This window comes from Heteronotia binoei, chromosome 5, assembly GCF_032191835.1.
Source record: "Heteronotia binoei isolate CCM8104 ecotype False Entrance Well chromosome 5, APGP_CSIRO_Hbin_v1, whole genome shotgun sequence".
NCBI lineage: Eukaryota > Metazoa > Chordata > Lepidosauria > Squamata > Gekkonidae > Heteronotia > Heteronotia binoei.
In genome coordinates, this window is record NC_083227.1 from 15,446,168 (window position 1) to 15,469,883 (window position 23,716).

The following is a 23,716-nucleotide window of genomic DNA, read 5'->3' on the forward strand; positions in this document are numbered from 1 at the left end:
TAGGTGGGGCAGCCCAGGAGATTCCCAATGTGTTTGAGTCATCGGATAGGAAAGGAAGATAGCTGAGTGAACTGTTTCCCGAACTTCTGGACTATCGTTCGTATGAGTTTGAGAGATGGACATCGCTTGCATGTCAGGGTAGTGGAGTGCGGTTGTTTAGAAATGATAAGATCAGTAATGCCTGGATAGGTAAGGCAGTGGGTTTTTCAGAGCGACACTACATCACCGCCCTTAAATTAAGAGCTAATGTGCTCCCAACTAGAGAATTTCTCGGTCGGGGTGTCTCAGAGGCGGAGAAAGGATGTAGGCACTGCCTAGCTAAATATGAATCCTTGCCGCACATTGTGGGCCAATGTCCGAGTTTACAACGGATGAGGATATTGCGCCATAATAAGATCTGCTCATTGTTGGCGGCTGAGGGGGAGGAGAAAGGGTGGAAGATTTTTCACGAGCAAAATTTTAGGACTGTAGATAACCATCTGAGGAAACCGGACCTTATTTTTGTGAAACAGAGGAAGGCTTTAGTGGTGGATGTTACCATTAGGTTTGAGTATAAGTGTGGGGGATTGAGGGAGGCCGCTGCTGAGAAAGTTAAATATTACCAGGAGCTGGAGAATCAGGTGAAGGAAACAACTGGAGCCGAGACCGTTGAGTTTTTTGGAAAACAATTCCCCGTGGGGGCCAGAGGCAAATGGTTGGTTGATAACAACAGACTGTTGCGTGAGTTAGGGGTTAAGGCCTCTAGAAGGGCATGGTTAAGTCCGCTCTTCTCCAGACATGTCCTTTTGTCATCAGTGGATATGATCCATACCTTTTTGAATTCGGACTGGATTTTGCAGGGGGGATAATTTAAGGGCAATGTGTGGTGTTTGGTGGTGGTTGGCGTAGCTCGTTTAGTTGTATGTCTCACTGTGTACTTGTCTTGTCTTTATGCACTTCCCTCACAAGGGATCTCGTAATGATTACTGCCGAATTCGCACATAATAACGGTGCGATACATCACGGCCATGCGCTTAACACTATGGACGACGATGGTCTTTAAATGGTGGACGGGACACCACGCACTGACCAAGCGTAGAATCCCGAAATCAGGGCTTTTGCCCTCTACTTCAAATAGCCAAATGCCTCATCATCTAATTAGTGACGCGCATGAATGGATGAACGAGATTCCCACTGTCCCTACCTACTATCTAGCGAAACCACAGCCAAGGGAACGGGCTTGGCGGAATCAGCGGGGAAAGAAGACCCTGTTGAGCTTGACTCTAGTCTGGCACTGTGAAGAGACATGAGAGGTGTAGAATAAGTGGGAGGCCCGCCCGGGCCGCCGGTGAAATACCACTACTCTGATCGTTTTTTCACTTACCTGGTGAGGCGTTACGGTTTGACAGGTGTACCGCCCCAGTCAAACTCCCCACCTGACACGGTTCCAGGCATTCAGCCTTCATTCAAGGGACAGGGAATTTGGTGAGCTGGGAGCCCCACTGGCCCTGTGACTCCCAGGTAGTTGGAAGAGAAGAAAATGGCCCCGAAAACTCAGCATTTTCGTTTATTGTCCTGTTGATCATAGAATCATAGACTTGGAAGGGACCTCTAGGGTCATCTAGTCCAACCCCCTGCACAATGCAGGAAACTTCACAGGATCTTCATTGCTGTCAGATGGCCATCTAGCCTCTACTTAAAAACCTCCAAGGAAGGAGAGCCCACCACCTCCCGAGAAAGCCGGTTCCACTGAGGAATTGCTCTAACGGTCAGGAAGTTCTTCCTAATGTTGAGACGGAAACTCTTTTGATTTAATTTCAGCCCATTGGTTCTGGTCCTACCTTCCGGGGCCACAGAAAACAATTCCACACCATCCTCTATATGGTAGCCCTTCAAGTACTTGAAGATGGTGATCATATCACTTCTCAGCCGCCTCCTCTCCAGGCTAAACATCCCCAGTTCCTTCAACCTTTCCTCGTAGGACCTGGTCTCCAGACCCCTCACCATCTTCGTCACCCTCATCTGGACCCGTTCCAGCTTGTCTTTGGGAAGGGGAGATTTTCCCTCCTACAGTTTCCTCAGAACCCTACATCTCAGCTTTACCTTCTTCACAAGGTTGTTGTTTTGAGGATAAAATGAGGAAGGGGAGGACAAAATAGGGGCTATAAACATCTGAAGTCATGTTTTTTTAAAAATGGAAACTGCAACTTTATTGATGTCTCTGAGACAATTTTACTTTCTGTTGCAGGGTTTAATTTAGAAAAACGTCCGCATGTCTCTCTTCCCATATAAGGACTTGGAAAAAATGTGAATGTTTATGTTTAATTTGATCTATACCCTGCCCTCCCCGCCGAAGCAAAAATGTAAAACCGAGTCAGGGGAGGGGTGGTTATACATTGTTGGATTATATTCTTTTAAAAAAGATGAGCATGTTATTAGTCACCTTCAGGGTTGTCCTGCCTCTAGGCAAACTAGGTGTTTGCCTAGGGCACCAGCCTCCTGGGGGTGTCGAATTGGGCACCCCCCACATCACTCGGTGAGGCTCAGGTGTGCAAAAAGCAGGGAGAGTATCCCCCCCGCCCCCGTTCTACCCTCTAGGCCCATAGGATAGAATGGAGGGATCGGACCGCCTCTGCTATATCCATGTTTTCCATATTGCATAGTTCTAATTCTATATCCATGTTTTCCGTATTGCATAGTTATGTTTTTATACTGTCTGTATAGTTATGTTTTGATATTGTCTGTATAAATTCTTTTGTGTGCTCATGGCCTGTTGGTCTTCAAGCATTAATAAAAGACTGATGAACTAAGGCAATTGTGAGTTCCGTTGGTACAAAAAGAGGAGCTACAGGGCCTGTTTTCAAATATTTCCAAAATCTGCTTAAAAATCTATCCTGATTATGTCAGTATTGAATCATGGAATCCTAGAGTTGGAAGGAACCTCCAGGGTCATCTAGTCCAGCCCCCTGCACAATGCAGGAAACTCACCAGTACCTCCCCCTAAATTCACAGGCTCTCCATCGCTGTCAGATGGCCATCTAGCCTCTGTTTAAAAACCTCTAAGGAAGGAGAACCCACCACCTCCCGAGGAAGCCTGTTCCACTGAGAAACTGCTCTAACGGTCAGGAAGTTCTTCCTAATGCTGAGCCAGAAACTCTTTATTAAATTTTAACCCATTGGTTCTGGTCCTACTTACTGGGGCCACAGAGAACAATTCCACACCATCCTCTATAGGACAGCCCTTCAAGTACATGAAGATGGTGATCGTATCACCTCTCAGCCGCCTCCTCTCCAGGCTAAACATCCCCAGCTCCTTCAAACTTTCTTCATAAGACCTGGTCTCCAGACCCCTCACCATCTTCATCGCCCTCCTCTGGACCCGTTCCAGCTTGTCTAGATCCTTCTTAAAATGTAGTGCCCCAAACTGAACACAAGACTCCAGGTCAGATCTATGGTGCAGCTTCATTTGGAATACTTGTGTGCAGTTTTGTTCACTTCATTTTAAAAAAATGACATTGCAGACCTGGAAAAAGTCCAAAAAAGGGGAAACAAGATGAGGAGGGGATTGGAACTCCATCCCTATGAGGAAAATCTGAAAAATCTGGGAGTTTGGATGGGAGACCTCCTTGGAATACCAGAGCCCGTAGGCAGGTGCAGCCTTTATTCAGCCACCTCTCTGAATGAGGACTGAGTAGTGTGTTGACCAAATCTGCCTCCATGCCTCCAGTAGAGGTCAGAAACACAAAAGGCGAAAAACACTCACCGTTCCAAAGACTATAACAAGGACAACATATTAAATAGTACGAAGTATTATGACAATACATTTTAAGCATGTAATTCTTTGCAGACTTGACCAAATAGCAAACAGTCCAATGTCCAGACGTCAGCAACCAACTTCTTGACCAGCAAATGCCAGAGAGCCAGTTTGGTGTAGTGGTTAAGTGTGCGGACTCTTATCTAGGAGAACCGGGTTTGATTCCCCACTCCTCCACTTGCACCTGCTAGCATGGCCTTGGGTCAGCCATAGCTATTGCAGGGGTTGTCCTTGAAAGGGTAGCTGTTGTGAGAGCCCTCTCAGCCCCACCCACCTCACAGGCTGTCTGTTGTGGGGGAGAAGATATGGGAGATTGTAAGCCACTCTGAGTCTCTGATTCAGGGAGAAGGGTGGGGTATAAATCTGCAATTCTTCTTCTTCTTCCACAACTCGAAGTTTCTGTATCTTTTGAAAATACAGCCCGAAAACACGCATGCCTGAGGAAGCCATCAGGGAAACAGCATGGTTTTTGCTAGCTGCACCGTCACGGGAATATTGTGTGCGGGGATTATTCCAAGAATTGTAACAAAAGTCCACTTCAGCAACTATAAAGGAACAGGAGTTCCCAGAAATATACGAGTTGAAATCTACAAGTTGGTGACTTCTGGGCATTGGACTGTTTGCTATTTGGTCGAGTCTGCAAGGAATTACGTGTATTGTCATAATTTTGTTGTTGTTGTTGTTGTTCAGTCGCACAGTCGAGTCCAACTCTTTGCAACCCCATGGACCAAGTCACGCCAAGCCCTCCTATCTTCCACCATCCTCCGAAGTCTGCTCATATTTGTGTTAGTTACATCAGTAACGCTGTCCAGCCATCTCATCTTTTGCCATCCCCTTCTTCTTTTGCCTTCTGTTTTTCCCAGCATCAGGATCTTCTCCAGTGAGTGCTCCCTTCTCATTGGGTGGCCAAAGTATCTGAGCTTCAGCTTCAGCATCTGACCTTCCAAGGAACAGTCAGGGTTGATTTCCCTTAGGACTGACTGATTGGCAGAGACTGACCAAGAGAGAGATCTTTGGGTCGTGGGAGATAACTCACTGAAAATGTCAAGACAGTGTGCGATTGCAATAAAAAAGGCCAACGCCATGCTGGGAATTATTAGGAAGGGAACTGAAAACAAATCAGCCAGTATCATAATGCCCCTGTATAAATCGATAGTGCGGTCTCATTTGGAATACTGTGTACAATTCTGGTCACCGCACCTCAAAAAGGCTATTATAGCATTGGAAAAAGTCCAGAAAAGGGCAACTAGAATTACTAAAGGGTTGGAACACTTTCCCTATGAAGAAAGGTTGAAACGCTTGGGACTCTTTAGCTTGGAGAAACGTTGACTGCGGGGTGACATGATAGAGGTTTACAAGATTATGCATGGGATGGAGAAAGTAGAGAAAGAAGTACTTTTCTCCCTTTCTCACAATACAAGAACTCGTGGGCATTCGATGAAATTGCTGAGCAGTCGGGTTAAAACAGATAAAAGGAAGTCCTTCTTCACCCAAAGGGTGATTAACATGTGGAATTCACTGCCACAGGAGGTGGTGGCGGCCACAAGTATGGCCACCTTCAAGAGGGGTTTAGATAAAAATATGGAGCAGAGGTCCATCAGTGGCTATTAGCCACAGTGTGTGTGTATATATATATATATATATATGTGTGTGTGTGTGTGTGTGATTTTTTTGGCCTCTGTGTGACACAGAGTGTTGGACTGAATGGGCCATTGGCCTGATCCAACATGGCTTCTCTTATGTTCTTATGTTGGACTGGATGGGCCATTGGCCTGATCCAACAGGGCTTCTCTTATGTTCTTAATGATCTTCTTGCAGTCCAGGGGACTCTCAAGATTCTTCTCCAGCATCACAGCTCAAAAGCATCTATTCTTCTGCGCTCAGCCTTATCATAATACTTCATACTGTTTAATACAGAGGTCGTTTTGTAGAAAAAGAGGTGGCGGAGCTCATCCAGGGTTGTTATGCAGCTGCACCTACTATTCAATGGACAAGGTGGGGACGAGGAGGGGAACCCTCAGAAAGGTTCAGGAACTGCGCTCCTGTGAGCTCCTGCTGAATCTGGGGCCTGATTTAATATATTGTCCTTGTTATAGCCTTTGGAACAGTGAGCATTTTTTGCCTTTTGTGTTTCTGATCACACAGTTGCCACTTTGAATTGATTCCAGTAGGAGTCAGTCATCAGAGGTCACCCTGACTTCCAGATGCACCTGCGTGCCCACACATACATTTTAAAAAGACCAAAAATCTGGGACTTTTCCGTTTAGAAAAGAGACAATTAAGAGGGGGGGGGGGGAGACATAAGAGAGGTTTACAGAATTATGTATGGGGTGGAGAGAGATGACAAACTTTTCCTTCCACAATATTAGAACTCAAGGGTAATCAATGAACCTGATGGGCACCAGGTTCAGGTCAAACTAAAGGAAATACCCCTTTAGAAAGGAAGTGATCAAAATGTGGAATTTGGTGCCAGACGATGCAGTGATGGCTACAAGCATAGGCAGGAAAATTAGATAGATTCATGGAAGATAGAACCTCCACATTCAGACGCAGTCAGTCTCTGAACCACAGTGCCAGGGGGCAACATCATAGGAAGGCTTCAGCCTCTATGCCCTGTTGTTGGCCCTCCAGAGGAACTGGTTGGCTGCTCTGTGAGACAGGAAGCTGGACTAGGTGGACCACTGGTCAGATCCAGCAGGGCTCTTCTGATGTTCTTAAATTTCCAGGAACTTCCCAAGTCAGAGATGGCTGCCCTATTTACATGGAAGAATCACAGCAGTCTGAAGGAAGTGACAGGGAGTGATCTAGCTGGCATTTTGCGTTGAGAAACAGGGAACACGATATAGGAACACAGATTTCCAATGCAATCCTAAAACCACTTTCTTGGGAATAAGCCGCATTGAATAGGCTGAGGAGGATTCGGATGAGACCTGCTTCCGATTGCTTAGTTTTCTTTCTTCTTCCCAACCGTGGCATTTTCTGAGATGGCTGAACAGCCTGGGATTCCCGGGATGCAACCATGTGTGGACCTACTCCAGAGCAATCCCGCTGAGTTGCATAGGGCACTTCTGACGACAGCCTGGTTGAAGTCCGGGCCAGCTTGTCTGAGCACTGTTCCTCGCGAGAAGGGCAAGAAGCTCTTTTCCTAGGTCTGCACTCTGCAGCACCGAAGGGGTTAAACCACAGAGCTGGATGCTAGAGAGGCCGAGCAAGGAAGGAGGAGAGGAAAACAGGGGAGGCTTTGCCATTGAATCTCCGGAGAGAACAGGGAGGGCTTTATGCATGCAACAGAAGGCAAAGACCTTACAGCCGGATCCTGGGAAGGTTTACTCACAAGTAAGTCATGGAGAGGCATCAGCTTTTCAATCCTGGAAGAGAGAAATGCTGCTGTCCTGTGTATTTCTGGTGGGGAGTTAGTAAAGGATATTATAGCATTGGAAAAAGTCCAGAAAAGGGCAACTAGAATTATTAAAGGTTCGGAACACTTTCCCTATGAAGAAAGGTTAAAACGCTTGGGGCTCTTTAGCTTGGAGAAACGTCGACTGCGGGGTGACATGATAGAGGTTTACAAGATTATGCATGGGATGGAGAAAGCAGAGAAAGAAGTACTTTTCTCCCTTTCTCACAATACAAGAACTCGTGGGCATTCAATGAAATTGCTGAGCAGTCTGGTTAGAACGGATAAAAGGAGGTACTTCTTCACCCAAAGGGTGATTAACATGTGGAATTCACTGCCACAGGAGGTGGCGGCTACAAGCATAGCCAGCTTCAAGAGGGGGTTAGATAAAAATATGGAGCAGAGGCCCATCAGTGGCTATTAGCCACAGTGTGTGTATGTATGTGTATATATATAAAAAACTTTTGGCCACTGATTCGGCTGTATACGGAATCGCATACAGCCGATTCCAATTGGGGCCCATTATGCAGGAGCCGAGTATAGCTCCCCGTATACATCCGTATAAATATTCGGAAGTATACGGAAGTCAATGCAAAAGGAGGAAAGGGGCTTCTGCAGCTGCAGGGGAGCTGTTTGCCTCCTTTTGCGCCTCTCCCATAGCCTCCCTTGGATGGGGGGAGGGGGAAGAGGAGCCCCAGCAGCCAATCCAAAGCATGCATTTGCAAAACGCATTGCAAATGCATGCTTTGAAGGGCTTTTGTGTAGCTGATCCTCCAGCCATCAGCAACAATGTTGCTCTTTTGTCTGTGTGTCAGCAAGATTGCTCTGTGCTCACCCTTGGCTTCAGGCAGCCGCTGTTGTTCAGCCTTACCAGACTTGCTTGGAGTATGAGAAGCCGTCTAAAAGGTAAGACAGTCTTGGGGTTCTTGTTTTTATTTTAGTTGGTAAAAGGACTTTTTAAGACTCAGTCCCTTTACTTCTCCAGATTTGGGTGGTGGGTACTTGCTTATTTGGGGTTAGGGGGTTCTGCTGGGGTGGGTTTTTTTTTTTTGCCAATTTGCCCATATCTTACTTTAGTGAGAGGACTTTTAAAAGTGCAGTGTCCTTTTACTTTTCCTGATTTGGGTGGCTTGGATTTTTGGGGGTTAGGGTGAAGGTTTTTTTTGAGGGGGGGAGGGGTTGGCAAAGTTCCTGTATTGTTAAAAGTTAAGTTTTTTACTTTTTTAAAAGGATTCTGTGTTTGATTTGTTGCTGCTGTGTTGTGCTGCTGTTCCTTTTCTCTTCTGGTTCTTGGGGGGGTGCTCTTTGGCCTAATTTTCATTGTTTAAAAGGCCACTTTTTTAACAGTTGAGTTTCTTGGCCTTCTCCTGTTGTCCCTTTTCCTGGTTCTGTTTTTTTTTTGGGGGGGGGGAGCTGGCACCTGGGTGAGATACCCAGAACCCGCAGGCTTGTTGTGCTTGGCCAGCTCTCCCTGTGTTGTTTGGGGCAGGGCTGGAGAGCTGGCATCTGTAGATTGTGTGTTCTGTGGCAGGGAAGCTGGCACCTGGGTGAGAGACCCAGAACCAGCAGGCTTGTTGTGCTTGGCCAGCTCTCCCTGTGTTGTTTGGGGCAGGGCTGGAGAGCTGGCATCTGTAGAATGTGTGTTCTGTGGCAGGGAAGCTGGCACCTGGGTGAGAGACCCAGAACCAGCAGGCTTGTTGTGGTTGGCCAGCTCTCCCCGTGTTGTTTGGGGCAGGGCTGGAGAGCTGGCATCTGTAGCTTGTGTGTTCTGTGGCAGGGAAGCTGGCACCTGGGTGAGAGACCCAGAACCAGCAGGCTTGTTGTGGTTGGCCAGCTCTCCCCGTGTTGTTTGGGGCAGGGCTGGAGAGCTGGCATCTGTAGCTTGTGTGTTCTGTGGCAGGGAAGCTGGCACCTGGGTGAGAGACCCAGAACCAGCAGGCTTGTTGTGCTTGGCCAGCTCTCCCCGTGTTGTTTGGGGCAGGGCTGGAGAGCTGGCATCTGGGTTTGCTGCAGCCAGGTCTGCAGAGCAGACCTTGAGCAGATTGTGTTTTGTATGGTAGTGATGTTGGCAACTGGGTTTATATTGGTTCCAGGCCTGCAGGGTTCATAGAGTAGATAGAGGGATGTAGTGCATTTGAGTCCTATAGAGATTATTTGGTGTGAGGTTTGGCTTTGGGTGCCCCAAGAATTGGACCCCCTGGTCCAATTTTTTTTTTTTTTGGCCTTGTGGGTTTTGTGTGGGACAGTGCCCTGAAGCTGCTCAGCAGTTTGGGGGGGCTCTCCTTAAAACCTCCTGCTCCCCAGAGCCACTTTTCCCACGACAATTACAGTGAGAACATAAGAACATAAGAGAAGCCATGTTGGATCAGGCCAATGGCCTATCAAGTCCAACACTCTGTGTCACACAATGGCAAAAATTTTTATATACACACATACACTGTGGCTAATAGCCACTGATGGACCTGTGCTCCATATTTTTATCTAAACCCTTCTTGAAGGTGGCTATACTTGTGACCGCCACCACCTCCTGTGGCAGTGAATTCCACATGTTAATCACCCTTTGGGTGAAGAAGTACTTCCTTTTATCCGTTTTAACCTGTCTGCTCAGCAATTTCATCGAATGCCCACGAGTTCTTGTATTGTGAGAAAGGGAGAAAAGTACTTCTTTCTCTACTTTCTCCATCCCATGCATTATCTTGTAAACCTCTATCATGTCACCCCGCAGTCGACGTTTCTCCAAGCTAAAGAGTCCCAAGCGTTTCAACCTTTCTTCATAGGGAAAGTGCTCCAGCCCTTTAATCATTCTAGTTGCCCTTCTCTGGACTTTCTCCAATGCTATAATATCCTTTTTGAGGTGCGGCGACCAGAACTGCACACAGTACTCCAAATGAGACCGCACCATCGATTTATACAGGGGCATTATGATACTGGCTGATTTGTTTTCAATTCCCTTCCTAATAATTCCCAGCATGGCGTTGGCGTGAGGAAGTGGCTCTAATTGGTTTTTTCTCACCATTGGGAGCAGTGTTCCTTTTGGGGTGCCAAAGATGGGTGCAGTCTTTTTGGGCCAGGGGGGTTTCATGCTGGGGAGTCCCCTGAAGCTGCCTTCAGTTTTGGGGCCTCTCCCTCAAACTCCCCTCTGGTTTTCAATGCATAGTTTTCTCCACAGCAATTATAGTGCAGGAAGTGGCTAATTGGGCTTTCCCCAGCATTGTTGGCAATGGGCCTTTTGGGAAGCCCAAAGACAGGGACCCCCTAGCCCAATCTTTTTGGGACTTTGGGGGTTTGTAGGGGAGAGTCCCCTGCGGGTTCTCTACAGTTTTAGGGGTTCTCCCTCAAACCCCCTGCCCCCCAGTAGCCTCTAATTATGCCGTATGTTGCCATTGATTTCAATGGCCCATAGAGTATAATGGTGGAATAGGGGCACCCTCTTTGGGTGCCCCTGGAATGGGACCCCCTGTCCCAATCCTTTTGGGACTTGGGAGGTTTGTAGGGGAGAGTCCCCTGCAGTTCCCCTGCAAATTTGGGGGTTCTCCCTCAAACCCCCTCCCCTCCAGGCAGCTTCAAATATACCCTATTTGCCATTGATTTCAGTGGCCCATAGGGTATAATGGGGCCGTATATTCGGAAATAGCCGCGCATCTACCGCATATGCGGCTATTCCGAGTACGGAATTCAGAAATATACGGGATTCCGAATTTTTTCCCCCCATATACGTCCGAATCCGTGTACTTCCGATTTTTTTTTGCACATCCCTATACAAGAACTCGTGGCATTTGATGAAATTGCTGAGCAGTCAGGTTAAAACGGATAAAAGGAAGTCCTTCACCCAAAGGGTGATTAACATGTGGAATTCACTGCCGCAGGAGGTGGTGGCGGTTACAAGCATTGGATTGGATAAAAATATGGAGCAGAGGTCCATCAGTGGCTATTAGCCACAGTGTGTGTGTGTGTGTGTGTGCGTACTGGCCACTGTGTGACACAGTGTTGGACTGGATGGGCCATTGGCCTGATCCGACATGGCTTCTCTTATGTTCTTAGGTGAAACAGAGTGTTGGACTGAATGGGCCATTGGCCTGATCCAACAGGGCTTTTCTTATGTTCTTATGTGACACAGAGTGTTGGGACTGGATGGGCCATAGGCCTGATCCAACATGGCTTTTCTTATATGACACAAGAGTGTTGTGACTGGATGGGCCATTGGCCTGATCCAACATGGCTTCTCTTATGTTCTTCTGTGACACAGAGAGTTGGGACTGGATGGGCCACTGGCCTGATCCACCATGGCTTCTCTTATGTGACACAGACTGTTGGAGTGGATGAACCATTGGCCTGATCCAACAGGGCTTCTCTTATGTTCTTATGTGACACAGAGTGTTGGGACTGGATGGGCCATTAGCCTGATCCAACATGGCTTCTCTTATGTTCTTCTGTGACACAGAGTGTTGGACTGGATGGACCATTGGCCTGATCCAGCAGGGCTTCTCTTATGTTCTTATGTGACACAGAGTGTTGGACCGGATGGGCCATTAGCTTGATCCAACATGGCTTCTCTTATGTTCTTCTGTGACACAGAGTGTTGGGACTGGATGGGCCATTGGCCTGATCCAACATGGCTTCTCTTATGTGACACAGACTGTTGGAGTGGATGGGCCATTGGCCTGATCCAACATGGCTTCTCTTATGTTCTTCTGTGACACAGAGTGTTGGACTGGATGGGCCATTGGCCTGATCCAACAGGGCTTTTCATGTTCTTATGTGACACAGAGTGTTGGACTGGATGGACCATTGGCCTGATCCAACAGGGCTTCTCTTATGTTCTTATGTGACACAGAGTGTTTGGACTGGATGGGCCATTGGCCTGATCCAACATGGCTTCTCTTATGTTCTTATTAAATAATTTTAAAACATAATGATCTGATTCTAAGAAAACCCATCCCTACAGGAAAAAGATGGAGACTGTTACCTCTGGGTGGTCTCTCATCTGCCCTTCCAAGGCAAAGGAACTGAGATGTCATTAGCAGGTCACATCCAGGAGTTCTGGGATAGCTCATCTACCCTGTTATCTATTTGTCTATCCTAGGAGTGACCAATTGGGAGCAATCATAGCAACTGATTGGCTGCCCCATCTGCCAGGCATTTTTGGTTGGTGCTTCCTCCCCATGGACTGTTCTCATGGTGGCTCACAGCCTCCCCCTGACTTGGAAAGGCTTGAAGCCCCTCTGCCTTTTCCACTATGCTGGCTGTTTGGACATAGTTATTGCCCAATACGTCCACCCTATGGTGGAAATATAGGGTTTCCAGGTACATTTCAAGAAATATCTGGGGACTTGGGGAATGGAGCCAGGAGCCAAGGGTGTGACAGTTCTGGCCATCACATTTTAAGAGACCGCACTCCTTTTCAATGTCTTCCCTCCACTGGAAATAATGAAGGATAAGAGCACCTTCTTTTGGGGCTCATAGAACTGAACCCCCTGGTCCAATCCCTTTGAAACGTGGAGGATATTTTTGGGAGAGGCACTGGATGCTATGCTGAAAATTTGGTGCCTCTATCTCAAAAAACCACCCCCCCGAGCTCCAGATACCCTCGAATCAATTCTCCATTATACCCTATGAGAATCGATCTTCATAGGGAATAATGGAGTGCCCAGCAGACATTTCCCTCCCCCTCCCCACTTTTTGATGTCCCTGAAGCGGGGGGAGGGCCTCCAAACCGTGGGATCCCCTGCCCCCATCTGGGGATTGTTGCAACCCAAAAAGAGTAATGTGAAACGAAGCACAGGTATACAGCCAAAGGCATCCACGCCAAAAGAAACCTCAATAATTTATATAGTGAAAAATTACTTGTAGTCAAAACACATATATAAAGAGCATCAATAAGGTGCAAGTAGAGACCACTCCCATATACAGTTCAAATACTCATAGCCGATAGTTCATTCTTTCAATTTCAAAATCCAGGATGAAAGCAGCAAGGCAAAAGTACGCAACAAGGGATGCACTATATGCCCTGTTTCACATAAGGCTTCTACGAGATTCAAATAACACTTAACAATTCTTAATGGAGACCAACGCTCCAACCATTCTGCAGACAAGAAACGGCATACTGTTTCTTGTCTGCAGAATGGTTGGAGCGTTGGTAGAATGGTTTGAAGCTCGTAGAAGCCTTATGTGAAACAGGGCATATAGCGCATCCCTGTTGCATACTTTTGCCTTGCTGCTTTCATCCTTTCCATTGGCTAAAAGAGGACTCTGTTCTGCTCTATGGCTCATTATACCTCTTCCCGGATTTTGAAACTGAAAGAATGAACTATCGGCTATGAGTATTTGAATTGTATATGGGAGTGGTCTCTACTTGCACCTTATTGATGCTCTTTATATATGTGTATTGACTACAAGTAATTTTTCATTATATAAATTATTGAGGTTTCTTTTGACATGGATGCCTTTGGCTGTATACCTGCCCATCTGGGGATTGGCAGCCCTATGGAGATACCTGCCATGGTTAAGCCATTACTACTCACTTTGCCTCACACTCCAGTTTACCCTGGTACTGTAGCAAGGAAATAACGAGGCTCACACTTACTGATTGAAAACGAGGTATTTTACTATTTGGCACCAATAGCAAGGTTCAATTGAGCATCAAGGCTCTCAAAAATAATGAACCCCTCACACTTCTCAGACCATCCGCTTTAAGCAAAAGCAAGCCTGCAGGCTGGGCCCTTACAAGTTATCTGATTCACTTCCCCCCTCCCCTTTCTCCCTGGTAGTTTTCCAGTGTGTTTGCTTATCTATTCAGCAAGGAGTTTCCTTATAGAAACGTGTCTGCCATCAATACACGTCTGTGACTCACACCCATTTGGGCTGCCTGGTTTTAACAGTTTAGCAGAAGCTCCTCTGAGGGGCCTCTTAACAGTCACTCTAAATGTTGCATCAGACATTCTCTTTTGAAGGCACAAAACCATATTTTCACTTATTATTATTATAGGGGTGTTCATAATTATTCAGGGATCTCCCCTTCAGTACCCTGGGAGAGTCTGATCCCCAGAAATCAGAGGCCCAGCTCATAAGTTGCACAACCAATGTTTATTTTCCTGAAGGACCAAACAGGCATATCAAAAACATCTTTGATATCTAGTATAGCCTAAACAACATCAAGCCTCATTTTGGGCAAGAGCTCACAGGAGCAGAGCTCTGGAACTGCTGGATTTGATTGTGGTCTTTCTCCCACCCACCCCTTCCCCCGTTGCTTCAGGGCTTCATATTTGAAACTGCCTGTGAGAATTTTGCTGAACTCTGAGATTTGATAAACTTTCGAATAATCCCTAGAATATAACCAAAACATATAAAGCAGACAGATGGAAATCTTCCTCATACTGCTGTGGCCACAAAGGAGAAAGTGATTTAAAAAGTATGAGGAGAGTCATGTTTTATTAGGGCAATTCTAATTCAAGACGCATTTTAAGGTAGAGGCTGAGCTGATATAATTTAGTCCACTTCCAATGGCTGTGTACTATATGCAAATGAGTTGCGCTAATGATGAGCTCCGGCATCTCTTTTTCTATGAAATGACCCCTGAACAACATTAATCCTGACCCGCTAACTACAACAAGGACAGTTCTTCTGATCCACTGGGGCAATCCTTTGGTGTCCCTTCACCAGGATCAGTGATGTAGCATCATTCTCTTTTCATATCTTTCTTCCTTTTTGAAATCTTTTCCTCTCCCTCCTTATAGTCACACAGGTTAGAGTATCTTTCCAGTGATGGAGGTGACCCCAAAGAAGGGGAAGGAGATGGAAGAGCAGGGCCCAGAAGAACCTGGAACTGGCAAGAGATCAAGCAGAGGTCCCCATCACATCCCAGCAGGGGGTGGTGCTGAATTCTGGGAAAAAGCCGCTCCAGAGATCATGGCTCAGGACTCTATGACAGCGGAAGTACGTAGCCGCTGTTTCCAACAGTTCCGTTACCATCAGGCTGAAGGGCCCCGAGAGGTTTGCAGCCAGCTCCATGGACTTTGCAACCTCTGGCTGGAGCCGGAGAGGCGCACCAAGAAGCAGATCCTGGACCTGGTGATCCTGGAGCAGTTCCTGACGATTCTGCCCCAAGAAATGCAGTGCTGGGTCAGAGAATGCGAGCCGGAGACCAGTTCCCAGGCGGTGGCCCTGGCCGAAGGTTTCCTGCTGAGTCAGGCAGAGGAGAAGAGGCAGGTGGGGGAATTTCCTTTGCTCATTTCAAGGCTTTCAGGGCTTCATTTCCTAAGGCTTCCCTGCCAGATATTTCCACCTCTCCCACTAGGGTGGGAAGAAAAGTTAACCCTAATTGCCCCTGTGGTTGAAGCAGCTCTGCTGGTCGATGCAGGGAGGAAGAGTCTGGGAGGGGGTCAGGATCCATCTGCTGGGCCTGTTCCACGCCTTCTTTTACGCCTCTTCCATGCCTTGCTGCTCTTTCAGGTGTGGGGGCCATCCATGAAGATGGAAGGGACGTTCCCTGAGGCAGAAGGAGCTCCATCCGAGGAAGGGCAGAGGGCTGTGGCCCAGGAGGGTGCCCAAGATGCCATCTCATGTGGTAAGGCTGTTTTGCGGCTTGATGGGATTGGGGCACATCGTGAAGAACTTTGGTAGATAAGGGAAACGGTTGTGTAACCAACTTAGATTGAGTTTGTGGGACTTGATGCCACAGGATGTACTGATAGCCTTTCACTTTAATGGGGATTAAGCTCATTCCTGGAAAGCAATTGCAGTTGGTATAGTGGTTAAGAGCACAGACTCTTAATCTGAGAGAACCAGGTTTGATGCCCCACTCATTCACATGCCACTGACCTTGCGTTAGTCACAAATTCTCTCAGAGCTGTTTTCTCAGGAGAATTTCTCAAGAGCCCCACAATCTCAGAGGGTGTCTGTTGTGAGAAGGAGAAAGAGACTGTAAACCACTCTTGAGTCTTCAAGTGAATAGGCCATGGTGAATATGGAACCTACATGTGTGTGTGGAGGGGGGGAATACTGGCATTGTGCAGGTGGTTGAACCTGATGACTCTGGAGATCCCTTCCAGCTCTATGATTCTATGTGTGTGGGTGGGAGGTACTGGCATTGTGCAGGTAGTTGGACCAGATAACCCTGGAGGTCCCTTCCAACTCTGATTCTATGCGTGTGGGTGGGAGGTACTGGCATTGTGCAGGTGGTTGGACCAGATGACCCTGGAGGTCCTTTCCAGCTCTATGATTCTATGTTCTGAGGCAATATACCTCTGTAAAGTTCACCCTTTGGGTGAAGAAGGACTTCTTTTTATCCGTTCTAACTCGACTGCTCAGCAATTTCATTGAATGCCCACGAGTTCTTGTATTGTGAGAAAGGGAGAAATAAGAATCTAGGTTAAATGGATTCAAATCTAAGGGCCCAATATTTAGATAAATATAGGATATAAGTATACGTCAATGATACAAAAATGCATGTATTTGAAAATGATGACAGGAGCTAATGTGGCCTCAGATTAAACCCGTGGAGTACTCTCAAACACAGACCCTGGCCAAAAGCATTTTTAGTCTTAAAGCCTTCTTCAGTGGCCAAGCATAATGATTACATAATGGCTCCAGATGCTGCAAAAATGTTACAATAATTAATCAATTTAGGACCAAGTAGGAATTGTGATAAGAGCCCCGTGGCGCAGAGTGGTAAAGCTGCAGTACTGCAGCCGGAGCCCTCTGCTCACAACCTGAGTTCGATCCCAGCAGAAGCTGGTTCAGGTAGCCAACTCCAGGTTGACACAGCCTTCCATCCTTCCGAGGTTGGTAAAATGAGTCCCCAGCTTGCTGGGGGGAAAGTGTAGATGACTGGGGAAGGCAATGGCAAACCACCCTGTAAAAAGTCTGCCGTGAAAACGTTGTGAAAGCAACATCACCTCAGAGTCTAAAACGACTGGAGCTTGCACAGAGGACTATCTTTACTTTAGGAACTGTGCTAAAGAAAAAAAGAAGGGAGAAGGGGGAAATTAATTATTAAATTTAGTATCATTTTTATATTATTTGAAGTGTTATGTAGAACCGTTCAAAAATACCTATTTGAGATAACTTACTTGTAATCAATATCCATTACTTTAGGCAGAGATGTGTTTAGGTGGCCTCATTTGAAATCGCCTTCTGCCCAAGTTAGGTACACGTATCCTGAATGGTAGGCTAAGTGTGCACCTAAAAATATTCAAAAGTGTCCTGGTATCTAAATTTCCATAGAGAAAATTAGTGCCAGATTGATAAGAATTACCTTCCTAATCAGGTCCAAAGAAATCAGTTCAAAGTCCAGTACAGAAACAATATGGTGTAGTGATGTATAGTGTAGGGGTGTCCAAACTGTGGCTTGGGAGCCAAAATGGCTCTTTCACACATATTGTGTAGCTCCTGGATGGTCAAGGAGGAACTTATACTGGCTTACTCTCAAGTAAGCATGATTAGCATCGGGACCTCTGTCGGCTGACCCATAGGTAGGCAAATATTTCCACTGTGTGTAAAGTGGGGAAGGACGGGGAAAGCTCTTCTCCTCCACCTCAGAGGTTCCTCGGAGACCTAGAGTGGGGAAAGAGCGTGCAAGAGCTGAGGGAGCCACCGGAAATAGGGACAGAATTAAAGGGGGCGATGCAGAGTTCCCCCTTAGTTTCATAACTCTTATAGGAGCTGTATTTACTAACCTTGGTGTTAAGACAAAAGAGATGCATAATGATGCTAATGGTGGTCAGTGATTTACAAGGGAGGTGTGTTTTCTTCTCCCACTGGTGCAAAAAAAAAAAAAAATCCCTAACCTTTCCCTAAGCTGGTTTTATAGGAACTGTTATTCCCAGCTTTTGTTTTTTTTTTAAAGTCTCCTAACATGGTTGTGTTGACAAGTGTCTACATATATATTTTATCTTCTTGTGCAATGGATGTGTTAAGAGTTTTGAGAAAGATATGTGTGTAATATTTGTTCATGTCTTGCGGCTCTCAAACTTCTGACATTTATTCTATGTGGCTCTTACACTGAGCATGTTTGGCCAACCGTGGTATAGCGCAAAATTCAAGTGTCATATTGCTTATATAGGCTGGGGATGATGCAGTAAGGATGGATGATGCAATCAGAGTGTGTGTGTGTGGGGGGAAACCATACAGTGTGAATGTGCCACTCAACAGTTGCAGGAGAAATAGAGGGAAGGGAAAAAGTACCAGTGTGATAATGATAATGCTACTCCACCAAAAGTACACAAAGAACAATGTAATATCGGACACATAACTTAGTCCACTTCCGCATTCAGGCCTTGTGGATGTAAGGTTTTCAGAGTGTGAATCCAATAGGCCTCTCTTGCTCTCAGCCATTGCAAAAGTTGAAAACTAGGGGCTTGGATCTTTTCCATCACCCAGAAGCGCAGTTGTTTATATGTCTCATGACGTCACCCCAGAGTCGGAAAGTACTGGTGCTTGCACAGGGGAACTCCTTTGCCTTATAGGAGTCCCGTGGCGCAGAGTGGGAAAACTGCAGTGCTGCAGTCCAAGCTCTCTGCTCACAACCTGAGTTCGATCCTGGCGGAAGCTGGTTTCAGGTAGCTGGCTCCAGGTTGACTCAGCCTCCATCCTTCCGAGCTTGCTGGGAGGAAAGTGTAGATGACTGAGGAAGGCAATGGCAAGCCACCCCATAAAAAGTCTGCAGTGAAAACATCGTGATGCAATGTCACTCCAGAGTCGGAAATGACTGGTGCTTGCACAGGGGACTACCTTTACCTTTTTTTTCTTTTTCTTTTTCTTTTAAAGCTCATGAGGACCTGTTGCTTCTCTTCTGCCTCACACACAATTTTTCTAAAAATCACTGCATTTTTTTTTTTAGTGTAACAATATCTACAGGGTAGTAAATAGCAATCCAAAGCATTGTTACTGGAGACTGCTTAATTCCTTATCCAAATCAGGGGACTATTCTTACATTTTGTAAGATGTCTTGATCACCATGACTCACTGTTAGTTCCTCTTTCTAGGACTTAACTATCAGACTTTTCATAGCGATCAGTAAATAGAATTAAAATGATGTGCTTGTTTCCTTTGATGAACATTCTCCTCTTCCTGACAGTCGTACATACTAAAGGCTGAGTATGACCTAGCTTTTAAAAGTAAGAGCCTTCATTTTGGTGTTTGGTATAGTAGTTAAGTGCACAGACTCTTATCTGGGAGAACTGGGTTTGATTCCCCACTCCTCCACTTGCAGCTGCTGGAATGGCCTTGGGTCAGCCATAGCTATTGCAGGAGTTGTCCTTGAAATGGCAGCTTCTGTGAGAGCTTTGTCAGACCCACCCACCTCACAGGGTGTCTGTTGTGGGGGAAGAAGATAAAGGAGATTGTAGGCCACTCTGAGACTCTGTCCTTGAAAGGGCAGCTGCTGGGAGAGCCCTCTCCAGCCCCACCCACCTCACAGGGTGTCTGTTGTGGAGGAGGAAGGGAAAGGAGATTGTAGGCCGCTCTGAGCCTCTGTCCTCGAAGGGGCAGCTGCTGTGAGAGCCCTCTGCAGCCCCACCCACCTCACAGGGTGTCTGTTGTGGGGGGAGAAGATATAGGAGATTGTAAGCCGCTCTGAGTCTCTGATTTAGAGAGAAGGGCGGGGTATAAATCTGCAGTCTTCTTCATTTTTCATTTCACACCTATTTGAACATATGAAGCTGCCTTATACTGAATCAGATCTTTGGTCCATCAAAGTCAGTATTGTCTTCTCAGACTGGCAGCGGCTCTCCAGGGTCTCAAGCTGAGGTTTTTCACACCTATTTGCTTGGACCCTTTTTTGGAGATGCCAGGGATTGAACCTGGGACCTTCTGCTTCCCAAGCAGATGCTCTACCACTGAGCCACCGTCCCTCCCCTATTTATTTGAACGGGAGGGAAGCACATGAAATCAGTGAAACTCCTATGCAGCAACCAAATGCACACTTACTTGGAAGAAAGCCCATTGTACTGATCCACCTAAAGTAAAGCATTCCGCATTTCCAGTCTATCTGTATTTATCTAGATATCAGTCCCCATTAGTAGTAGTTTTTTTTAGTGTTAACAACCCTGGAAATGGGTGTGCGTGAAGCAGGATTCAAGCAAATAAATGAAATGTGAAGGCTCACCTAAAGGTCTTCCTTCCTTCCTTCTTTGTCTCCCTTGCAGTCAGTCCTCAGGTACTCTCAAGCCATCATCTTTGCACAGATGTGGAAGCAGCTGCTGCACCTCTGGTCCAGGTAGGGGAGATGAGAGGGAGGGTGGCCTGGGTCCCCCCTTCCTTCTCAGTGGGGCTTTTGTTCCTGAACTTGCTACTAAGGAACCTGGATAAGACATACCCTGAACCCCACTCTCTTTGCAGCTGGCAAGCACTTCATCCTGCATATATTGGGAATTATCCTTTCCAGTCTGCATTCTCTGCCTGGCATGATCTCTGATGAGAAAACCTGCTTTCTCTTTCAGTGTCCCTTTTCCTTCGAGGAGGTGGCCGTGTATTTCACAGAGGCCGAGTGGGCCCTGCTGGATCAGGTCCAAAGAGCTCTCTACAGGGAGGTGATGCTGGAGAACTATGGGAGCATGGCCTCTCTGGGTAAGGATCTCTCATAGGTGTCAAAGTGCAAATTGCTGCCATTGGGATGGTGCAGAGATCAAAATATTGAATGCAAGTAAATCATTTTCAGGTGTGCCCCACCACTTATCCCCTGTTGGAGCTCTGGAGGAATTGAGTGGCAGTGATAGCAGTGTTCTTCATAGCTGGGTAAACAGGCCCAAGACATGAATGTCAGATGTATTATAAAAATTATGATACAATATAGGTGCTGTGGTGACAGATTGAATAGCCAAAAGTGGAGAACCTTCCTTCCTTCCTTCCTTCCTTCCTTCCTTCCTTCCTTCCTTCCTTCCTTCCTTCCTTCCTTCCTTCCTTCCTTCCTTCCTTCCTTCCTTCCTTCCTTCCTTCCTTCCTTCCTTCCTTCCTTCCTTCCTTCCTTCCTTCCTTCCTTCCTTCCTTCCTTCCTTCCTTCCTTCCTTCCTTCCCTCCCTCCCTCCCTCCCTCCCTCCCTCCCTCCCTCCCTCCCTCCCTCCCTCCTATGCTGCAGCTCTCAAACATCTGATGTTCATGTCTTGCAGCTCTCAAATGCCTGACGTTTATTCTATGTGGCTCTTACATTAAGCAAGTTTGGCCTCCCCTTGGTCTCTTGCCATCTGGTTTCAGGTGGTCTTCCAAAACGGATCATGGAGCTCGCTTGATTAACCCTCTAGAAGATGGTTACTTCACTCTTCCCTACTCTCGTCTTGGTGGCCAACAGGGGTGGCCAACGGTGGCTCTCCAGATGTTTTTTGCCTAGAATTCCCATCAGCCCCAGCATCGCCAATGGCTGGGGCTGATGTGAGTTGTAGGCAAAAAACATCTGGAGAGCTACTGCTGGCCACCCCTGCTCTAGAAGATGATTACTTCACTTTTCCCTCTTCTCATCTTGTTACAAAACTGAACGCAGGTTCCCACGATGGCCCAATCACCACATTCCTGAATCAGGCCTTGAAAAAGATAAGGATAGTGTTTTTAAGGAGGCCCAATTATGGACGCTTGTGAGGCCTAATATTCACATTAGCCCCTGGGAGGAAATCAGGGTTCTTTACCTCACAAGAGGGTATTTCCTTCTCTAATAAGCTGGCTGCGAGTGGGTATCCTTTACAGTTATGTCAAAGGAATAGGCATGCAGAGGTTCTGCTTTTCTTCTTGCCAACTCTTGGTTTGGTAGAATTTTAAAGCCCACTGAGTTAGGAAGGAAGGATGCCTTCTGGGACATGAAATCTGGAAGTTGAAAAGTTCCATGTAGGCCTAAGCTCAGCAGTGGGTCTGGAGGAACTGTGGTGTCCTTCAGTACTGGATATTCTGGGGGACACTGGGGGATCAACCAAGCAGGAAGAGTCCAAAGAACCATGAGTCCTTTCCTACTGCATTCCCAAAGATGCTTTGAGACCTTCCCTGCCTTCCCAGGATGTAATGGGGTTTCTCTTTTTATTCCAGCAGGGGATGATCAGATGAATCAGGAAGATGAAGTCAAGAATGAAGACATGAGAGGAAACTTCAGCAATCAAGGCCGACCTAAAGGGCAAAAAGGCAGCCACATGATCAAGAAGAGGAATAAACCCATTCTTTGCCAAGGGGGGAATTTTCATGATGTAATTCACAAGGTGGAAGAAACATACAAATGCTTGGAATGTGGAATGAACTTTTCAGATAAAACCCAATATGATGTCCATTTACAGATGCACTGTGGAAAGGAGAGCCGTCAATTTTTGGAGGATAAAAAGAGCTTCCTTTGTAGGGCAGATCTCCTTGTACATCAACAGACAGATGCAGGGGAGAAACAGAGGTACTCAGATCATGGTGAGAGTTTCTCATGTAAATTAGACCTTATTAAACACCCACAGATTTGTTCGGGAGAGATGCCATTTTTCTGCTCAGAGACTGGAAGAGTGTTCTCTGATGGAAAAAAGTGTAATATGTGTTTTCCAAGGCACAGTACAATGGAGATGTGTAAATGCTTTTGTTGTGGGAAGTACTTTAAATACAGATCAGAGCTTCTTGTGCACCAAAGAATACACATAGGGGAGAAAGCTTTTGAATGCTCAGAGTGCGGGATAAGATTCAGGCAGAGGAGCAATCTGCAGCAGCATCTAGGAACCCACACAGGAGAAAAACCTTTCGAATGCTCTGAATGTGGAAAGAGCTTCAATTGGAGTAGTGATCTTCAGCGGCATCAGAGAATCCACACAGGTGAGAAACCTTTTGAGTGCTCAGAGTGTGGAAAGAGATTCAGTGAGAGTGGCAGTCTTCTAAAGCATCAGAGAATCCACACAGGGGAGAATCCTTTTGAATGCTCAGAATGTGGGATAAGATTCAGGCGGAGAAGCAATCTGCAGCGACATCTAAGAACCCACACGGGGGAAAAACCTTTTGAATGCTCAGAGTGTGGAAAGAGATTCATTCGAAATAGTGACCTTCAACGGCACTTAAGAACCCACACAAAGGAGAACCCTTTTGAATGCTCAGTGTGTGGGAAGAAATACAGTCAGAGTTGCAACCTTCAAAAGCATCTGTCAAAACACATTGGAGAGAAACTATTTGAATGCGAAGAGTGTGGAAAGGGATTCAAGTGGAGTAGCAGTCTTCAACGGCATCAAAGAATACACACGGGGGAGAAACCTTTTGAGTGCTCAGAGTGTGGGAAAAGATTCAGTCAGACTGGCAATCTTCTAAAGCATCAAAGAACTCACACAGGGGAGAAACCTTTTGAATGCTCAGAGTGTGGAAAGAGATTCAGACAAAGGAGCGATCTTCAACTGCATCAAAGATGCCATACAGGGGAGAAACCTTTTGAATGCTCAGAATGTGGAAAGAGATTCACTACACGTGGCAATCTTCTAAAGCATCAAAGAACTCATTTAGGGGAGAAATCTTTTGAATGCTCAGAGTGTGGAAAGAGATTCAGACAAATGAGCAATCTTCAACTGCATCAAAGATGCCATGCAGGGGAGAAACCTTTT

At 46.4% G+C, this 23,716-nt stretch overlaps 1 protein-coding gene across 1 annotated transcript; it reads left to right on the forward strand.

The window, feature by feature from the left end:
- Positions 1-22,879: 22,879 nt before the first annotated feature.
- LOC132571132 (zinc finger protein 79-like) lies at positions 22,880-23,716 on the forward strand (the record flags this gene model as incomplete). The annotated part of the gene is made up of 1 exon (XM_060237813.1): positions 22,880-23,716. A coding segment is annotated over one exon (837 nt), but the record flags the coding sequence as incomplete, so codon positions are not given.